General features: G+C 55.1%; 1 protein-coding gene across 5 annotated transcripts in view; it reads left to right on the top strand.

The window, feature by feature from the left end:
- Window positions 1–5,125: 5,125 nt before the first annotated feature.
- NTRK3 (neurotrophic receptor tyrosine kinase 3) overlaps window positions 5,126–18,459 on the top strand; it is a 372,854-nt gene continuing 359,520 nt past the window's right edge. For all 5 annotated transcript variants that reach the window (XM_060156177.1, XM_060156174.1, XM_060156183.1 and 2 more), the window contains exon 1: window positions 5,126–5,417. In XM_060156177.1, the coding sequence (XP_060012160.1) occupies window positions 5,170–5,417 (248 nt within the window). In that variant the 5' untranslated portion in view covers window positions 5,126–5,169. The remainder of the gene's footprint in view (window positions 5,418–18,459) is intronic.

Genomic DNA, 18,459 nt, shown 5'->3' with positions numbered 1-18,459 from the left:
GTTCAAGAGGGAACAGGCTGGATACTTGGGGATGTTGTTGAGGGGATTTCTACATCCAGTGGTGTTGCAGGTTGTTGGCGGGAGTCATTTCCAGCCCAGAGACTCTATGAATCTATCATTCTGGGTGAGTAGAATAAATGGAGAATCACCTGGGTAGCATCACTGGTCCCCTAAATGTCTCCAGACACTCCAACCAGGGCAGGAGAGGAGAAGCTAGGTATCCTTCAGGGAATCTTTTTTAATGGACCGGAGTAAGCAGTAAGGGGCTCTGACCCCTGGCAGGTAGTTCCAATCCCTGGCAGGTGTGTGCCTAAAATCTTGGGACTTAAATCTGGGTCCTGAGCTGGGACCTCCTGTGGTTGGATTTTCTTGCTTCCTTGGACCACCTTGGTGCTTGACTGTCTCCCTTCATGGGTGGGCTTACATTCTCCATATACAGTTGAAATTCCCTCCTTGGCTCCGGGCCTTCTGGATACCATTACATCTTCTCAGCCTCCAAATGTGCCTTTTCCCCTTGCATCTTGAGTGAAGGCCACCCAGAAAACAGGACTTTCTTTGACCCAAGTCCAAGCCTGCCAGCCCAGATACTCTTTGCAACAGCAAATTCTTCAGGGCTCAGTTTTCCCTTTGTCTTCTCCTGTGCTCCCCGCTCCTCACCCAGTCACCACCCAGAACCACAGTTCCCCTCCCAGCTCAGAGTTATGGTGGTGGGTCCTATTTCTGTTCAAACTAGAAAGTTCTGCAGCATGGTTCTTGGATTTAGGCTGACATCTTAGGAGTAGGGCATGGCGGGTAAATCTGAAATGTCTGGGGTCCGGCCTGCATCCCAATAACGTGGCCACTGACTCGGAGGTGTGGGTTCATTGGAAAAGGGGAGGTGGCTGGGTTAGAAAGGTAGACGTGTGAGCAGCAGGCCAGCAGGGGTGGCACTGGGAGGTGATGGTTCCCCAGGCAGCATGTCGTTTGTTATGCCTCCTGAGTCTCCACTCCCTTCTGCCTTTTCGAGGTGGCAGAAGATTTGGCTTTGGGGTTATCTTATAAACAAATAGTCAAGGAGAAATCTCAGGTGCTCACGCAGCTGGTATATGCCCTTTGGAATAAGATGTGTTCAGTTTCTCTAGATGTCACGAAACTTGGATCACTGTGCTCTGGAAGGCAGCCCCCGTTCTGGCCTGACTGGTGGGCGACCACATCCAAATCTTAGTAATGTTCCTGTCTTCTCCATACCTCTGGTATCAGATGGCGACTGCTCAGCTGTAAAAGGTTTCTAAAGCTTTACTTACTGTTCAAAGAACTCTGCCCATTCCTGCTTCTTATTGATCAGCATGGGATCCACTGGGAAGTTTCCTCCTTTCTAAGATGCTAGCTCTAAGAGATGGGAGGGATTATCCCCTGATTGGCAGGGTGCTGAGCTGGGTCACGATCTCTCTAGGACCCAGTGACGGCTGGAGATTGGGAATCACGGTGATGTGACAGCCATTCTTCCTTGTCAACCAGGACATTCTTGCCAAGCAGACAAGACACCTCAAATGTTCCGTACCCCTACTGACCAAGAGGAGGGCGTCTATGACACTTTCTCCTGCCCCCTCATCCAGATCTGGCTGTTCTCAGAGGTTAAGAATTAATGAAGCATCAGGATAGTTCCCTTGTGCTTGAAGTGAAACTGCACAGGTCTGTTTTTTGACAAGGTCCTTGCATCTGAAACACCCACTTTTTGTCACCCTGAATAATATCCTGAGAATCTACATCACTGAAACCTCTTTTTTGTCTCAACAATCCCTCCCACCCAGGTCCATGTAGAATCAGAGACTATTCAAGCTGGAAGGGACTATGGGAGTGATCTCAGTACTTCTCAAACTGTAGTGTGCTTATGAATCACCTGGGGAGCTTGTTAAAATGGATATTCTGGTTTAGTAGGTCTGAGGTGGGGCCTCGGATGCTGCCTTTCTAACAAGCTTCTAGGTGATGTGGATGCTGCTGGTCAGAGGGTCAGGCTTTGGGCAGCGTGGACCAACCTAGTCATTTTACAGACTGAAAGCTAAGGCCCAGAGGCTTAAGTGATTTGCCCGTGGTCCCAAACAGAACTCTGCTCTCGCCACTCCCGGCCCATCATCTGCTTTAAAAAAGGCCTTTCTCCTTGTAAATTGCCACTTCCTGCTCAGGCTCAGAGCTCTAGCATAAACGTAACATAACGTTCCATCTTAATTCCCATCTTACTGTCAGGATGAAAGACTTCTTGTCCCATCAGGGCCTCTTGCTTCACAGCTGCATTTGTACCATCTCCAAAGGGGTTTTACAAGTTTTTAAATTTGTTCTGATTTATAGACGCCTCCACTTCTCTCCTGGAAGTGTTAAAAATCATTTCTTTCTCAAAAAAAGTGTGTTGGGCACCTTTAAGACACAACCATCTTAGTTCCAGGCTGGAGAACTGATGCTGGGCTAAATCCACATGGTGTATTCGAGTCTTTACTTGGGCACACACCTGCCAGGGGTTGTAACTACCTGCCAGGGGTCAGAGCCCCTTACTGCTCACTCCTGTCCGTTAAAAAAGATTCATCCTGCTTATTGGAGTCTCCCCTGACATGGTCTGAGAAAGGTTCTCTGTGTTTCTCTGCTAACACCTGCCACCTCCTGAAGAAGGCCAAGTGACAGCTTTGACTACACCTCAGTTTCCCTGATTCTCAAACATATTCCAGAGCCAACCACGGATTGGCACTTATGGTGGACTAAGGCTATCAGAGATGGCCTTGGGCCAGTAGGAACTGGTTTGAGAGTCTAAGGAGGTCTCCACTCTCTGTCCCCTCCTGCTGGTGGGAGGGCAAAATGCCAGTCTGGCAACAAGGTCACACTGGCAACAGGGGGTAAAAGTCTCACTGAGGCCAAGGGAAGGTGGAATGTAAGGGGGAATCGGGAAAACTGCCTTTTATAGACACGTTCTTTTCTTCCTTCCTTCCTCCCTCCCTCCCTCCTTTCCTTCCTTCCTTCTTTTCTTTTCTTTTCTTTTCTTTTTTTTTTTTTTTTTTTGCTTCCAAGTTTACTCACAGCGACAGTGTCACTCGCAGGCGCCCAGCCAGTCTGTGATTGAGCCCGGGGCGGGCCGGTGGCCCCCCGCATACCCCTTCCCCCATCTTGCCCGCAAGTTGCATGACCTGCATCGGAATCCACAGGGGGGCGGGGGAGAATCCTTTCAGATGCTGGATGCAGTTGAATTCAGTGTGTTCGCTTCCTCGCCTGCCCTCCTCCAAGTCGGCGAGGAGAGCTGTGCTTTCTTCTGCGTGTGAATGCCGTAGTGTGTCTGCCTTCTCGGACTTCCCTAACCCTTTCTTTTCCTTTCCGGCAGCGAATGCTTCCGTGTTCTCAGCAAACATCTAACATTTGGCATTCTGACGTTTTATTAAAAAGAAATATCTCTACCAAGGCAAAAAGCGGGGACTCTCTCCTCCTCTCTCGACGGAAACTGAGCTCGCGTAGAAGGCTGCACCTGCTTTGCGCCCCTACCAGGAAGGGGTGCTTGTGTGGGAGGGAAGGAGGGAGGTCCTGCGCCCCCGAATCCGGAGAAAGCAGCCCGCCCGCCCCCTCGCCCGGCAGCCAGCTCAGCGCACCCGAGAGAGCCGAGCCCGAGAAGCCGGCCTCTGACGGTACTGGCCTGATGCTTGCCAAAAATTGCCCCTTGCATCTCAATTTCCCCGGCGGTTTCTCTCGCACGCGCAGCTCGCCTGGGGCCACCTCGGATCTGCAGCGCAGCCCTTTCGGCGCTAGTTCCTTCCTTCCTCGCTCTCTGTCTGCCCAAGGACGCAAAACCCACCGCCAAGAAGGCGCAAGGGGCGCGGGGGCACCAACCCAGCGGTGCCCCGCAGTCCCTTCCCAGCCGATCCTAGCTCCCGGACTCTCGATTACGGGAATGAGTGTCATTTAGACCGAGGACCGGGCGTCCGCGGCCCCGGTCCCCGGCTCTGGGTGCCTCTCTGGGGGTCCTGTGTGCTCCCGCACCCCTGATCGCCGTCTTCAAGCCAGTGCCCCCCACCCAGGCTCGGGAACGCTCCCCGATCACCTCGGCCGCGTTCATTTCACTTCCTCTCGCGGTCCGGATTGCAGCAAAACCGGGCAGCGCGAGGGCCAAAAAGTGGAAAGGAGAGCGCCTTTCCGCGTCGCGCCGCCAGCTCTCCAAGTCCCCCTCCCCAGTCCAGACCCTCGCAATCCCAACTGCAACTTTTTCCCTTCCGTCTTGCTTTCCTCTTGGCTGCGGCGAGCGGGCGCCGGGCCGCTAGGCTTGGAGCTGGCGGGCGGGCGGGCGGCCGCGTGGCTGCGGGTGGCTGTGCGGGCGAGAGCCGCGAGCCGGCGAGTGGGTGGGTAGGTGGGTGGGTGGGGAAGGAGGAGGGGAGAGGGCGGGCGGGGAGAGAGAGAGGGGTGTGGGGAGGAGTGGGAGAGGGAGGGAGGGGGGAGATTCCGCTGTCTTGCCGCTCCCAGCCGGGGCGGGTGGCGGGGGGAGGAGGCCGCGAGGAGGGAGGGGAGGAGGGTGGGGGAGAGAGGGAGGGAACCGAGGAAGACGCTCGGATAACCCGTGCGTTTCGTAAGGCTCGGAGCACTTGTACATTTCTGCAGGCGCGCAGCGAGCCATTTGCGGCGGCTGCTGCAGCTCCGACCGCATCTTCCTCCTCCTCCGGGCGCCGGGTGTGTGGATGTGTGAGTGTGTGTGAGTGTGTGTATTTTGCAGGTGTGTCCGTTTTAATTCTGCCCAGTAGGTGGGACTTGGTGACTTTAGCACCATATTTTCCTTTTCCTTGTATTTTTTTTTTCCTTTTTCTTTTTTTGCCTCCCCACCGTCTGTTGCAACCCTGCAAAGTCTCGGAGTCGGAGAGCGCGGCTCGCTTCCCGAGCCCCCGGACCCGGCGAGCCGGCGAGCGCAGAGCCGGCCACCATGCCAGGCAGACCGCGCCACTAGGCGCTCCCCGCGGCTCCCACCCAGCGGCGGCGGCGGCGGCGGCCGCGATGGTTTCAGACGCTGAAGGATTTTGCATCTGATCGCACGGCGTTTCAAAGGCAGAGGCCCCCCTCCCCCTTCCCCCCTCCCTCGCCGTCTTTGTTTCCTTCCCCCCCAGCTCTCCCCACTCCCCCCACCCCACCCCCCTCTCCTCTCCTCCTCCTCTTTTTTAGAAGCAGCGATCGGAGATGGATGTCTCTCTTTGCCCAGCCAAGTGTAGTTTCTGGCGGATTTTCTTGCTGGGAAGCGTCTGGCTGGACTATGTGGGTTCCGTGCTGGCTTGCCCTGCAAATTGTGTCTGCAGCAAGACTGAGATCAATTGCCGGCGGCCGGACGATGGGAATCTCTTCCCCCTCCTGGAAGGGCAGGATTCAGGGAACAGCAATGGGAATGCCAGCATCAACATCACGGACATCTCAAGGAATATCACTTCCATGTAAGTCAGGCGGCCGCTCCCCAGCCCGCCTCTCCCCTCGCTCCGCGTCTCCCTCTCGCCCGCCCGCCGACCCGCAGGGCGCGCGTCAGGCTCGCTGGCCCTCCGCCCGCCCCAGCTCGCCGCTGCCCGCTGCCCGCCGCCCGCCGCCCGCCGCCCGCCGGGCGCGCGTCAGGCTCGCTCTGGCTCGGGAGATGCTCTCGGGCTGCGTATTCCAGGTGACTCCGGCCTTGGCGAGGCGTGATCTGGTGATGCGTGTGTGTGCCTCTCCCGCGAGAGGACCCCAGCCGGCCGGGGCACGCGGGGCCCGGCTCCCGCCCCCGCCCCCAGGCGCTGCGGCTCGTTTCGAGGGTGCGAATCGGGTTCTTTGCCCCCCACTAAATAGCAACAGTTTGGCCACGCTCAAGTGGAATAAAGTAGACGAGGTTCAATTCCCCGGCAGCGGCGCCGGCAGCGACAGCGGTGGCGGCGGCAGCGCTTAACCGGGAGGGAAGGTGACAGGGACTGCTCGCGATCCAGCCCAGAGGTTTAACTGTTTCCTTTTGGAAACAGCAAAACACGCTGTCAAGTAAACAAGTTGGGAGTTGGCTGCTCGCAGGGGGACTTTGGACATGTCGAGGCCGTCATGGACGCCTACCTCTTCCCTTTCCTTCTCGCCCGCCCTCTCCAACCCCATTTTGGGCATTTCCGAGACACCCCCCACCCCCCCCCCCGCCCTTTCCCACCCTCATCTGCATCTGGGCGCCTACAGATCCTGTTCCTGTTTGAGCTTTGATAACTGTTCCAGTAATTCCGAGTCAGGATGATGAAGGGAGGAGGGAAGGCTTGCGTGTTTTGGGGATGGGGCTTCTTAAACGATCGTGCAGATCCCTTTATTTGGAAAATTGAACTCTGACTAGCGTTTGCTTGGTTCTGTCCTGTCTGAGTGAGACCTGTGGTGGCCTGCTCTTCCCCCTACCCATGGCCCCCCGCCGTTATTTTTCTTCGGCAGGGATGTGGGTTAGAAGCATGGGCGGAGAGAGCCTGTCCAGATTATCTTCCACTGACCTCAGCCAGGTGACCCCCATCCCATCCTGCCATCCAGAGAAGGGTGTGGATGGCACTGGGAGTGTTCAGGGGGTAGCTCTCACCTGTCTCCCCTCAAGGTCCCCACCCCTTGGAGACCCCTGAAGTGGGTGGGATGCTGAAAAGGGTTGGCACTGAAGTCCTGGCTGGGGTCTGAGGCAGGCATTTGGGCAGACTCCAGAGGGGCTGGATTCTGCCGTGGGTGCTGCCCTCCCAGGCATCAGCTCTCCCTTCATCTCGGCCCCAGTGCGATGGGGCTGTAAAGCCTGGAGGGACTGCAGTCCTGCTCTCTCCGAAGCCCACCACCCTCTTGGCTTCATGGAGACTCTGCTCGTGTTCTTGCAGCTAACAGTTTGAGGGAAGTGTGCAGCCCAGGAGGTGTCCCTGACTCCTGGCCCAGGAGACAAGCTTGACCCATATCTTGGCTTGACCGTTCACCCCCTCACCACCTTCAGCCCGGCTGGCCTGGGGTGACAAGATAAATAGCCAAGGGTGGGGTGGAGGGGAGGGCAGGAGAAACAGGATGGACCCAGTGCAGCTTCTCCCACCTGCAGGCCACAGCATTCCAGCATCCCCAAGGATGCAGCCAGGAGGGCGGGAGTGAGATTGTCAGGGAACCTCTGCCTTGGATGTGCACTGAGGGGTGGGGGTAGGGGTGTGTGTGGGATGGGAGGGGGGAGCCTAGCAGTGGGTCCAGGAGCTCAGGAGCTGGACCTAGGGATTTTCAGGGGATCGGGTGGGCCAGGGGTTGGAGGGACGGTGCCCCAGGTGCCCAGTGCGGGCCTCTGGGAGCTGGTGAGCCTCAGCCAGCTTGTTCTCTGTTCCAAGGGTGCGTGTCCCTGTAGGAAGCTGGTGGGAGGTGGGGAGGGTCACAATCACGTAGGCTCTTTATGGCCATGCAGAGGTGTCCCCCCTCTGAAAAGAAAGCTAGGGGAAGCAGTCTGATAAAGAAGAGTTGGGTTGAGCTTTCCAGGCAAAGGGCCCAAGGTGGGGCTGCTGGGAAGGTAATGATGGGAGGGGATGGGGTGGCTTCTTGTCCCCTTTGCCACTGAAGGACCCCAGAGGGGCAGCTGGGGTAGGTAATCCGGGAGTAGATTGGGAGTCCCTCTGTGTGTGTCTCCATCCTTGTTTCAGGACTCAGACACTTTGCCAGGAAGTCAGGACTCCTTTCCTTGAATCCACCCCAACACCTAAGAGCCAGGGAACTGGATTCCCACCAGAGCTGTGCCGGGTGGCAGGTGGGGGAGGGTAGAGGTCATGGGTGGGATGGCCCTTCCTCATCCCATCTTCTCCCCAGTGCCCTGTTATATCTATGGCTGGTATTGATGGAACTAGGGAAGGGCCTAGCCTTCTGGCCTGGAGGCAGAGCAGAGAAGGAGGGGAGTCCTGCTTGCCCTGGGAAGCAGGTGTCACCATCCCTGTCTTACCTCATGATGGAGGCTCAGGCTACAAAGTAACTTTCCTGGGGGCACATAGCCCCAGCAGTGAGCCAGGCTTAGGCCTTTGTCTGTTGGACCCCAAAACCCAGGTCCCCCACTCTGCAGGGCTACCTATGGACGTGGGCTGGAAGGAGGGGCTTGAGGACAGAGAGGAGCCCTCCAGGTAGGGAGGGGGGGCTTCCTTTAGTGGGACCTGGAGGTGGGGCTTCAGTCCAAGCCCGGGCTTTGCTGAAAAGGAATGTGTTCTTTAGATTTCTGATGCTATCAGAGATTTGGAGATCAAGGGGTCCCCCAGCCTTCCATCAACCTGAAGCTCTTGATGCTGGTGTATGTCTGGGGGTGCAGCTTGGGCAGACTCTGGGGGCCGAGGAAGAGGCTGGGGCAGAAGCTGGAGTTCCAGCGGGCCTAGCTAAGGGAACCTGGGGTGACCGCCACCCAGCCACCCTCCTGTTCTCGGGGCTGTGGACTCCTGAGGTCTCTCCCTCAGGTGCTGAACTGATCGCCCCTGAGTTTTCAGAGGGACCAGAGATTCCCTGTGGTCCTTCCTCTCAGGGGTGGCATGTGTGGTGGCTCCTGTGTCCCCATCGGAGGGCGCCTCTAATGGGGTAGGTGGCTGCCCCATCAGTATCAGGAGGAAATCCTCTGCAAGGCCTCAGGGCAGAAGTGTGGGTCTCACCTCCGCCCTCCCAAAGTGCCCTCCCTTTTGGCTTCTTTCTGTTCAAGAGGCCGATCCCTCTGCCGTTGGCGCTCTTGACACGCAGTAACCTTACCTAGAAGGGTCCATATGCGGCCGCACCCAGCCAGGCTCTGACGTCACAAAGGCAGAAGGGTGGTGGCTGGGAGGGGGGGCCCTCTGGCGTCTCTAGGCCAGGCCTGCCTGGGGTTGGGTTGGAGTAGCGCATCCTTGGACTGCTAGAAAGAAAATCCAGGGGGAGAAGATGGCATCGCTGGGCTGGGTGTTCCTGGGCTTGTGAAGACAGTGGGCTCTTGGCTGGGACCCTGAGCTGCCACCTGCGTCTCCACACGAGCCACCACAGGGTCCCTGGTGTTTACAGCACTCTGGTCCCTTGATTTCCCCTGTCTTCCCTGCAGGCCCTCCCCTGGCTAGGTGAGGGATCATTTGGGGCTTTGGCTGCTGTACTGACTTCCTGATTCTTAGCCTTTCTAAGGGTCAAGGGGAGAGCCAGCCTTGACAATTACCAGTGAGAGCTGGGCTGCAGTCAGGGGTGTGAACCAGGCCCCAAGAACATCATAGGGTTCAATCAGGAGCCCCCCACATTGGGGCTAGGCCTGAGGGAGGGAGGTAGAGATGTGAGGGGCCTTTGAGGTGAGATTTAGAAGGGGAAGTGGTTATAGCCCTGGGGAAAGAGGTACTTCCAGGATAAAAGCTGGGGACCCTGGACTGAAGAGGCCCTGAGATTTTGTATGGAGGCCAGGCTGTTGGTGGGTGGAATCCAGGCCTTCCCTGGAGGACCCTCCCTGGAGCCAGAATCCTCAGCCCAGGTCAGTCTTCCGAGGCACAGCCCGAAGCCCAGGGCATCAGCTCTGCAGCTCCAGGGGACCTGAGCACATGATGGATTTGGGTAAACCCAGCCCAGCCCGGCCCTAGCTCTGAGAGTTCTTGGCCTGGCTACCAAGGGCTGAGCATGCAGCCGGGGAGTCAGCCCAGCATCCTGCAAGAGGCTGACCACTCTCCTGCGGAGCGGAAGTGGAAAGAATGGCTGTGAAGAGGGACGGGCCTGACATCCGCTCCCCTGGGCAGCTCTCCATCCTTGCCTTACCTGTCCCTGGTGGCTGACTCCTTCTCTCTGACTGTAGGGGTGGACAAAGGCCTCCCTTGGGCTGGCCTTTGCCAGTATTGTGGCATCTCTGCTGCTGCCTGGGCTGGGGTCCCCATGTAGAGGGCTGCGTTCAGTGGACTGTACTGGGATCACAGACACCATCTCCAGCCTCCCTTTGGGGCCTCCAGTTGGCCATTGGCAGGGTAGGATTGGAGAAAGGGATGAGACACATGAGTCCCACACCTGGATTTACCCTTTATCCTCTGTGAGCCACAGTAGAAGACTGTAGTCTTTCTGAGCCTGGAAATTCAACTGTGAATTGAGGCCATGGAGCAGTGTCCTTTCCAGCTCAGACATATGCCATCCCGGGGCCCAGGGAACATCCCCAAGGAGGTTCTGCTAGGCCACTTCTAAGGGCACCATCCCTGGGCTTGGTGCTGACCCTTGTGATGCCACCCAGAGGAAGACAGCAGGTGCTCCCTCGCTGGCCATTTTCCCTTCGTTCCTTCCCCTTCCACCTCTAGAGTACTCTGGGCCACCCAGTTTGGAGTCCACTGTCCAAACCAAGTGCCACCCCTAGCAAGAATGCGCTGAGGCCTGCAGCCTCCCATTAGAGGCTGGATACCCAGCTTCGCGGCCCGCCCCCATGCCCCCCGTGTACCGTGAGCTCAAGGCAGGGAGATGTCCTTCTGCAGAGTTTCAGCTCATTGCCAGAGCAGGGGCCTCTGCTGGGTGTGAGAAGAAAACGTTAGAGCTTCTATTTCAAGTTATTCTCGTTGAGAAGAGGGAATATTTAATGTTTAATATATGAATCGAAGAAGTATAAGCATATAATTTAATAAATAGGAGTGTTTGGGGGTTACGAGATGAATTTTTATTGCTAAAGCATGCATAATCAAAAAAGCTTGGTGCCCAACGTTGTCGTGGCTGGAAGGGCCTGGGCTTGAGAGGGAGCTGGGTTGACAGTAGGAGGGGTGGTCCTGAAGCCCCTGGCTCTCCTTCTTGGCTCTGTTCCCAGGAGGGGTTGATGAATTGGGAGTAGGGGCAGGGGCATGTGAGGAGGGAGCAGGCTGGGTGGCAGAGGGGATCAGGATTCCTAAGCACCCCTAGTCCCAGGGCCAGGCCAGTTCTCAAAAGACGGTCCCTAGTAGCCCTCTGGGTCCTGCCCTTTGTCCCTTGTAGCACATCCTTCACCTCCATGAATCCCTCCCCCCCCCAAATTCATTTCTTCCTGCTCTCCAGTTTACAGTTATTGTGTTTATTATTTTTTTAATTAATTGATTAATTAATTTTTGGCTGTGTTGGATTTTCATTGCTGTGCGCAGGCTTTCTCTAGTTGCAGCGAGCGGGGGTTACTCTTTGTTGCGGTGCACGGGCTTCTCATTGCGGTGGCTTCTCTTTGTTGCGGAGCATGGGCTCTAGGCACACGGGCTCAGTAGTTGTGGCATGCAGGCTCTAGAGCGCAGGCTCAGTAGTTGTGTCACACGGGCTTAGTTGCTCCGCGGCATGTGGGATCTTCCCGGACCAGGGCTCGAACCTGTGACCCCTGCATTGGCAGGCGGATTCTTAACCACTGCACCACCAGGGAAGTCCCTGTTGTGTTTATTTTTTGCCACAGCTACTTGAAGTACCTAAGCAGCGATTATTAGCCCCATTGTCCTGATTAACAAAACAAACAAAATAAAGGACAGAAATTGAATCCCAGTGGTTGAGTGTCTCACAAAAGGAAAGATCCAGAAGGGTCTTGAGGCTCCTCCTCTGATGCTCCCTTCGTGGCCGCTCTGGTGTCCTGGACTCCATTCTCTCCCCGGCAGTAACCCTGTAGCTGGATACCCTCTGGCTGTTGGGAACGGAGAAGCAGACTATCTTCATCCAGAAAGTTCCTTCTTTCCCAAGGGGCAGCGCTATGGGAGCGGCCCATCCATGAGGGCCTTGTGGAGGGCAGCTGAGTGGCCTGGTGGTTGGGTCTAAGCGTGGCCTGAGTGGAGGCTGGACTCGGTCCCCCAGATCTATCGATGAGCAACTGAGCCCTCAGCTCAAGTCGTCTGTCATCCCCTGAGCCTTGCTGGCCTCCACTTTGGGAAACCTAAATACTCCTGGGGGCTGGGCATGCTGGCAGGTCCTCTTTGATGGACTGGATGTCAGACCGTCAGAAATGAAGACTCCAGATTCTCAGTGCCCAGTGGAACTCCCATGAGGATCCTCAGATCTCTGCCTACTACCTCCGAGGGCAGGGCTCCCCGGAATTCAGAGTTGGAAGGGACCCCTGCAGTCAGCTCCTCCCTCACCTTACCTGCGAGGGTCCCAGGAGAGGCGCAGAGAGAGGCGGGGACTTAGGGGTCCTCGGGCTGCTAGAGGACGTCCCTGCCCAGATGGCAGCACCGCCTTCTCCTACTCAGCTCTGGCACCCTTTCTGGGCACTCTGTCAAAGCCAGAGCCTCGCCCACGACTGTGTCTCCCTCTGGGGCAGTGATTCCAAATCTGGGGTCCCCAGAGGCAGCAACTATGCAAGGCTGGCAGCCCCAGGGCTCTTCGCAGCCTGCATCCCATGCCAATTAAAACTGCTCTTGGCGAGGGCTCTGCTGAGCTCTGTTTACACACAGGGCTCAGGGATCTGTGGGTGCAGCCAGTTTGGAGCCTGTCCTTTCTAACTTCACTTCTGCCCCTGTTCCCCCATCTGGCTTGTCCCATCATAAGTATCCCCCGTCTGGGTGGTGGAAGATTCAGGATTCTGTCCCCAGACAGAATCATCCAGCAGGGAGAGAAACCTGTCCCCAGCAGCTCCTCCAGACCTGGCCTTTTCCTAGCTTTGGACAAACCCCTTCCCTCCTCTGGGCCTCAGTTGCCTTCTCTGTGAGATGAGGATAATAATAACAACTACCTTTTAGCAGCACTCTGAGGGTCAGTGGCCTGTGTCATGCCGGGTAAAGAGAAAGCTGTCGATACATGATAACTCATGGCAGCTAGCGTTTACTGAGCACTTACTATGTTCCAGACACTGTTCCAAGCAATTTGGAGGTAATATAACCCATTACGGCCTCACACCAACCCTAGGAGATAAGTACTATTATTCGTCCCATTTTACAGATGGGGAAAATGAGTCCAGAGATGGAATGTGACTTGCTTCATTTCACGAAGCCAATCAGAGGAGTCTGACATTTAATGTTAAGCTCCATTGCCTATACTCTTTTGCTATATTCTTATACATGTGGATATATACTGCTATATATACACATTCACGAATCTATGATCATCAAGATAAATTAATAATAAAATAAAAGGGTAGACATGAAGGTCTAGGAGGATCCCTTATTTTATAACATTCCAGTTCCCTAGCTGAGAATTCCCCTGGCTGGGGTTGGAGAGGAAGGCAGATGAGACAGTGGTGGGTCTGGTGTTGGCCAAGCAGCCCTGGCCAGCACTGTCAAAGCCAGGTGCTAATGATGGGGAGGCTTGGGGAGGCCTCCCATGAGGCTCGTCCCAAGCAAGCCCTCTCCCCAGGCCTCGCTGACCACCCCATAGCATCCTGGTTTCTGAGGTCAGGTCAGCTCCCCCAGGAGACCAGGTGCCAGCTGAGGCTGACGAGTATTCAGGAAGCTGGTGGCTGGGCCCCAGCCAGCTCCACTCTGGGCTGAGACACGGTCAGCAGGACTGTGTCCCCAATTGCCCATGGCCAGAGAGAGCCTGGATGGGAGAATAGAGGGCAGGTTGGCTTCTCCCAGCTCGAGTTTTGGAGTTCCAAGGCTGCCACTGGATGTAGAGCAGAAGGGGGATGTCTGATGTGTCCACCTAGAGCTGGAAGCGGATATTTAGAGCGTCTTTCCTGGAGGGTGAATTCTGGTTCTTCCTGGCCCTTCTCTTCCCTCCTCCTCAAATGAGCAGCCTTTACTCCTCTCTACCCGTCCTCTTTGCTCCATCTCTCTTCCCCCCTTGCTCAGGGAAGCTCCATCTGTCTCTCCATAGGGATGAGCATGGGGGATGGCTACAGCTGTCCCTGCAGAGAGAGCTGGGGTACCCAGCAAAGTGCTACAATTGCAGGGCAGGAATTTGTGGAAACACCCCATTTTGCTGCTTCTTGGCTGGAAGAGTTCACCACATCCTAGAGCCTCTCTGGCCTTGGTTTCCCCTTCTGGGATTTGGGGTCACCTCTGGGAATTGGAGTTTATCTCCCTCTCAGGGTCACTGTCAGATCAGGGTGATCACATACTCGATGGGCTCCTCAAGCGGTAGGGCACTATGTTGCTTATTTGCATTTCCAGACGTCTGAGAGTGTTTTTGAGTTAGGAAAAAGATCAAGACTTTGAACCATAAATCATCTGACCTGGAAAGGGGCTCAGAAATAATTGGGGCCAAACACAGTTTTACAGAGAAGGAACCCAAGGCTCCAGAGAGGTGAATGGACTTGACTCAATCACCCAGCGAGTTCCTGGCACAGTGGGACCAGAACGCCTCGGAGGCCACCTCCCCAGCTGGTGTGGCTCTCATCCTACCGCCCTCTGCAAGCCTCTGCTCTGGGGCTGAGGGATCTGGGCTCTTCCAGAGGCAGCGAAAGGAGCCCTTAGCCTCCTGCAAACAGAGAAGGAGCAATCTTAGATGCGCAGTCCTAATCTGGGCTGCTTCCCGCGGTAAAGTGGGCCGTGTGCGCGCATCTGGAGGCGTCTTTGCGCACCCACAATTGCATCTCTTATGTGTTCCACGCACATCACGACTGAGGTCTCCCGTAAACAAGCCCTGAAGCCTTTGGCTTCCTGCCTACAAAGATCGTCTGCGTCTAGACTCCTGGTGGCCACCAGAGGGCAGTGCTGCGCACGAGACCGACCGAGGCTGGTGGTGGCTGCCTTTCCTGCGAGCTGGGGCTGCGGCTCCAGTGTGGTGAGATGTGCACCGGCTGACCTGGCTTTCAGAGCCTTTTTTGAGCCAGGGCTGAGCAGGGAGGTCAGCTCTCCCCTAGGCTGGGCCTCTCGCAGCCCTCATCATGGGGTCCTGCCTCCATCATGTCTGCAGCCCAGACATGTGAGTCTCCTGCACCTGAGCTTCCCAGGAGGCGGCTGGGAGAGTGCCCTGGGTGACCAGAAGTGGGCTGGAGTGCTCTCCTTCCCACCAAGTTTGTCTCAGCAGCAGCAGGAGGGGTCAGTGCATCTGCACGAGGGTCATGGAGATGAATGAACGGGACATCGTTCCTGCCCAGGAAGATAAGTCTTGATGGGGACACAGAGAAGTTGACAGACGGCTACACTGCAGAGTTAGTGTCATGGGAGCTTTATGAACTCCCTCAGGCCATTTCATATGGCGGTCCAAGTGTGGAGGCATCTCTCCCGTCTCTCCCCGCTGCCCCCGACCCCAGCCATGCCAAGCTTGGTAATTACTTAGACACCAAGTAGCTGCTCAGGAAGCACGGGGTCCTGATATTTACCAGACATGAGAGCTTGGTGCTGTCTCTCAACCTCTCTAGACCACCTCTGTTCTCAGAGACACCCATCTAAATTGATGGGTATCAAAGTGCCGTGCAAACCAGGGTCCTGGGCCCTGCCTGGACTGGCTAGTTTTGACTGTTTCCTTTCTGTGCGTGCTTTGAGCTCTTCTCTGGCTGTTCCAAGCTGTCTCGTATTTGAGCAGATGCTGTCTTGTTCTTTGCACTAGTTGGTTCATGAAGGAGCCTTGTCCCACTAACACAGCTATTCGTTTTGGAGACGGGATCTCCCTCTTTTTTAGTGGGTCCTGAGCTCTCAGATCTGGGGCCTGCAGCTCTGCCCTGAGGGCCATCCATAGCTGCTGGACCCAGGGCTGCAGGTGGGACCCTCTCTGTTGTGGTTAGTCTTTTCCCACCTACTTATTTCTGATACTTTTTTGAGGCTGATCCCTGAAGAACAGGGATGAACATAACATTTATGGCCGTCCTACTAGGCTGGAGATCATTTGCGTAGACAACCTTGCTAATGGATGGCACCTGCTAAATGAAGCTTGCGTTCACAACTCTGCCTCTTCCCAGCTGTGTGACCCTGGGCTGGATACTTTTTTGATTTCCATTTCCTCATCAGAAATAATACTGATAATACCGGGTTATTTTAAGATTTTGATGAGAACGTGCACTCCAGTCTGTGTGTGTAAAAGTCTTAATGCTTGTCTCTCCCTCTCGTTTTCTTCCTCTTCTCATCACCACTCTCCAGAACATCATTCCCACAGGTGTGGTTACTTTTTATGACCCTCATCTGTTCTTCCCGAGTCCAGCCTCTCCTACTTCCAGCTCATCCTCCACATCTTGACTGATTAATCTTTTAAACCAAGGGCTTCCATTAGAACTATTCCTGGGCCCCAAGACTTTCAATGGTTCTTTTGCCTCAAAGGCAACCCAGTGTCATAGGAAGAATAGTGGCTTCTTTGGCCAGATAACCTTCAGTTTAAATCCTGGCTCTGCCCCTGTGTGAGCTTAGGCAAGTTACTTAACCTCTCTGAGCTTCTGTCTCTTCATCTGAAAAACTGGGCTAACTAGATCCGTCTTCCTAGAGTAGTTGTGAGGATTAGATGAGATTATAGTAAGTGCCTGGCATATGATGGGTGCACAGAGGCCAAACTGGCAAATGGTACAATAGGAGTCTCTCAGAGGTGAAGGGCAGGGGGCGTTTCTGGGTCCTTGAAGAGTGGGATGAGAGGGGAGCTAGGACCTCCCCTAGGGCCAGAGCTCAGGGAGGCAACAGAAGGACTAACATGGCATGTATTTGGAAAAGGTGACAAAGTGGCTGAGGCACATGTCTGCCCAAGAACAGGGAGATTGTAATGGTTGCTACTGATAGCCTCAGCTAGGAAACCAAGTGGCAGTGTCCAGGCAGAGCCTTCCTGCTGCCCGCCTCCCCCACTCCCCAGCCTTGGGAGTTGGGATGCCAGGAACCTGCATGCAGGGTGACTCAGGAGCACCCAGCCCCTTGCAGGTGTTGCTCCTTTTGGTTTTACTGCTGTTCTTGCTCTATGTAGCTTCCCACTCACTGGATGATTCTCTTCCGGCTATTGTAATTGACTAGGCCTGTCAGCTACAGTTGGGGCTCCAGGACCAGCCCTGGGAGAAAGAATGGATGAGTCCACTGGGAAGGGGGTGACTGCTCAGTCCCTCCAATCCACCCTGAAGAGCCTCCCATGCGCATTCATTCCAGTTCTATGATCAGCCACAAGAGGGCACTAGACCATGATTTCTGCAGGAAGGGAGGTGCTACTTATCCTGCCCTATTATGATTGTGCCTTTGAACAGAGCTGCACGTGGTTTTCTCCCAGCACCTCCGAGGGTCATGGCAAACCAACTTGATATAACCAGAACCCATAGCACAGAGTCTGATAACTCAAGGGAGGCTAAAGTATGTTGTGAAAAGGTCATGGAATTTGATGTCAAACTCGGGTTCCAATTCTTGCCCTCCTCCTTGCTTGTTTTTTTTGAACTTTGAGTAAATTGCTTAATTTCTCAGGGTCTCATTTTCTTCACCTGCAAAGTCAGGTGTTGTTGGGAGGTGTTGCTGTGATGATTAGTTTATATGATGTGTGGAAAGTGTCTGGAACATGATGGATGGATACTCCATGATGGACTGTCTCTTTCTGGAGGAAGGATGGAATTAGGACACAGTGCAGGGGGTATGTATGGGATCCTGTTGGCCTGGTAGGATCATTTTACTTCCCAAGGAGCCCGCTATGGTTCTAGTTCATTGGGGACAGCAGTGACACCAAGTGGCCAGAATGGAGAACAGCAGTGTATTCTGATCTGGTAGGGTGGCCATGGTGGGCATTGCTGAGGCATATGAGACTGACTCGGCGTCAGGCTTCAGAGGATCCATCAGATGAATTTCTCTCCCCTTCAAGTGTGAGCAGATAGAGATGATACTCTGAGGACACAAGTGTGATGATGGCCATTGGGAGTGTTTATTGCTGGGCCAATGGCATGAGGCCACAGCTGCAGAACACACCTGTGCACCTGACTGACTTCATTGTAGCCAACCAATCCCGGCATCTAACAGCCAGACCCTTTCTGGTATTTTCCTTGGGTATTACTCTTCTTGAGATTCTTTAATCCCCAGCCTATCTGGTTGGCCTCAGCCATGAGACTCAAGATCTCTGAGGCTCAGTGTGTTTATCTGGAAAACGGCGAGAGGAGGGTAGGGCTGGTTGACATGGAGGGCTCTTCCAGCGTAGATTTGAGTGTCAGACGTCATTTCATATCCTTTACTCAGTGTGTGTGTGTGTGTGTGTGTGTGTGTGTGTGTGTGTGTGTGTTTGGGGGTGTGGGATCACATAGGAAGGAATTACTTTAGGCTCTACTGGTGCAGAAACTCCAGCCCAGAGAAGGGAGGGGCCTTCCCCCAGCAGAGGCGTGGCTCTGGGGCTGGAATTGGGGTGCCTCTGGCTCCTTATCTTCTGTAGTTTCTTTATGATCCACCTGAGATCCAGGAGGGGGGCTTGGCAGACATGCCAGGCTCAGGAAGTTATTTAATATCAGCTTTGCTCCAGATTGCGTTTTTGACTTCTTGCCACCTCTTAAGTGGCAGTCATTTTAACAAGTGTGGCTATAAGACACCAAGTGGGAAATAACATGATAGATGGGGAGGGGGGAGGGGCGTGGAGGAGGGGTGTAGTTCTGTACCCTTGGCAGAAACCTTGTCTTTGAGGCCCTTGGAGGAGCTAGGGCCCCTCGAAGCCCCTGGCAGTGAAGGGGAGGGTGTGGAAAGAAGTGCCTGGCTCCTAGGGCATGTGGCCTATGGCTGAAGTGTTCCCTCCTCCGTGGGA

The sequence above is a fragment of the Lagenorhynchus albirostris genome, chromosome 1 (genome assembly GCF_949774975.1).
Source record: "Lagenorhynchus albirostris chromosome 1, mLagAlb1.1, whole genome shotgun sequence".
In the NCBI taxonomy this organism is placed as follows: Eukaryota; Metazoa; Chordata; class Mammalia; order Artiodactyla; family Delphinidae; genus Lagenorhynchus; species Lagenorhynchus albirostris.
The sequence above is the reverse complement of the archived record's forward strand: the minus strand, read 5'-3'. Positions and strand labels throughout refer to the sequence as shown.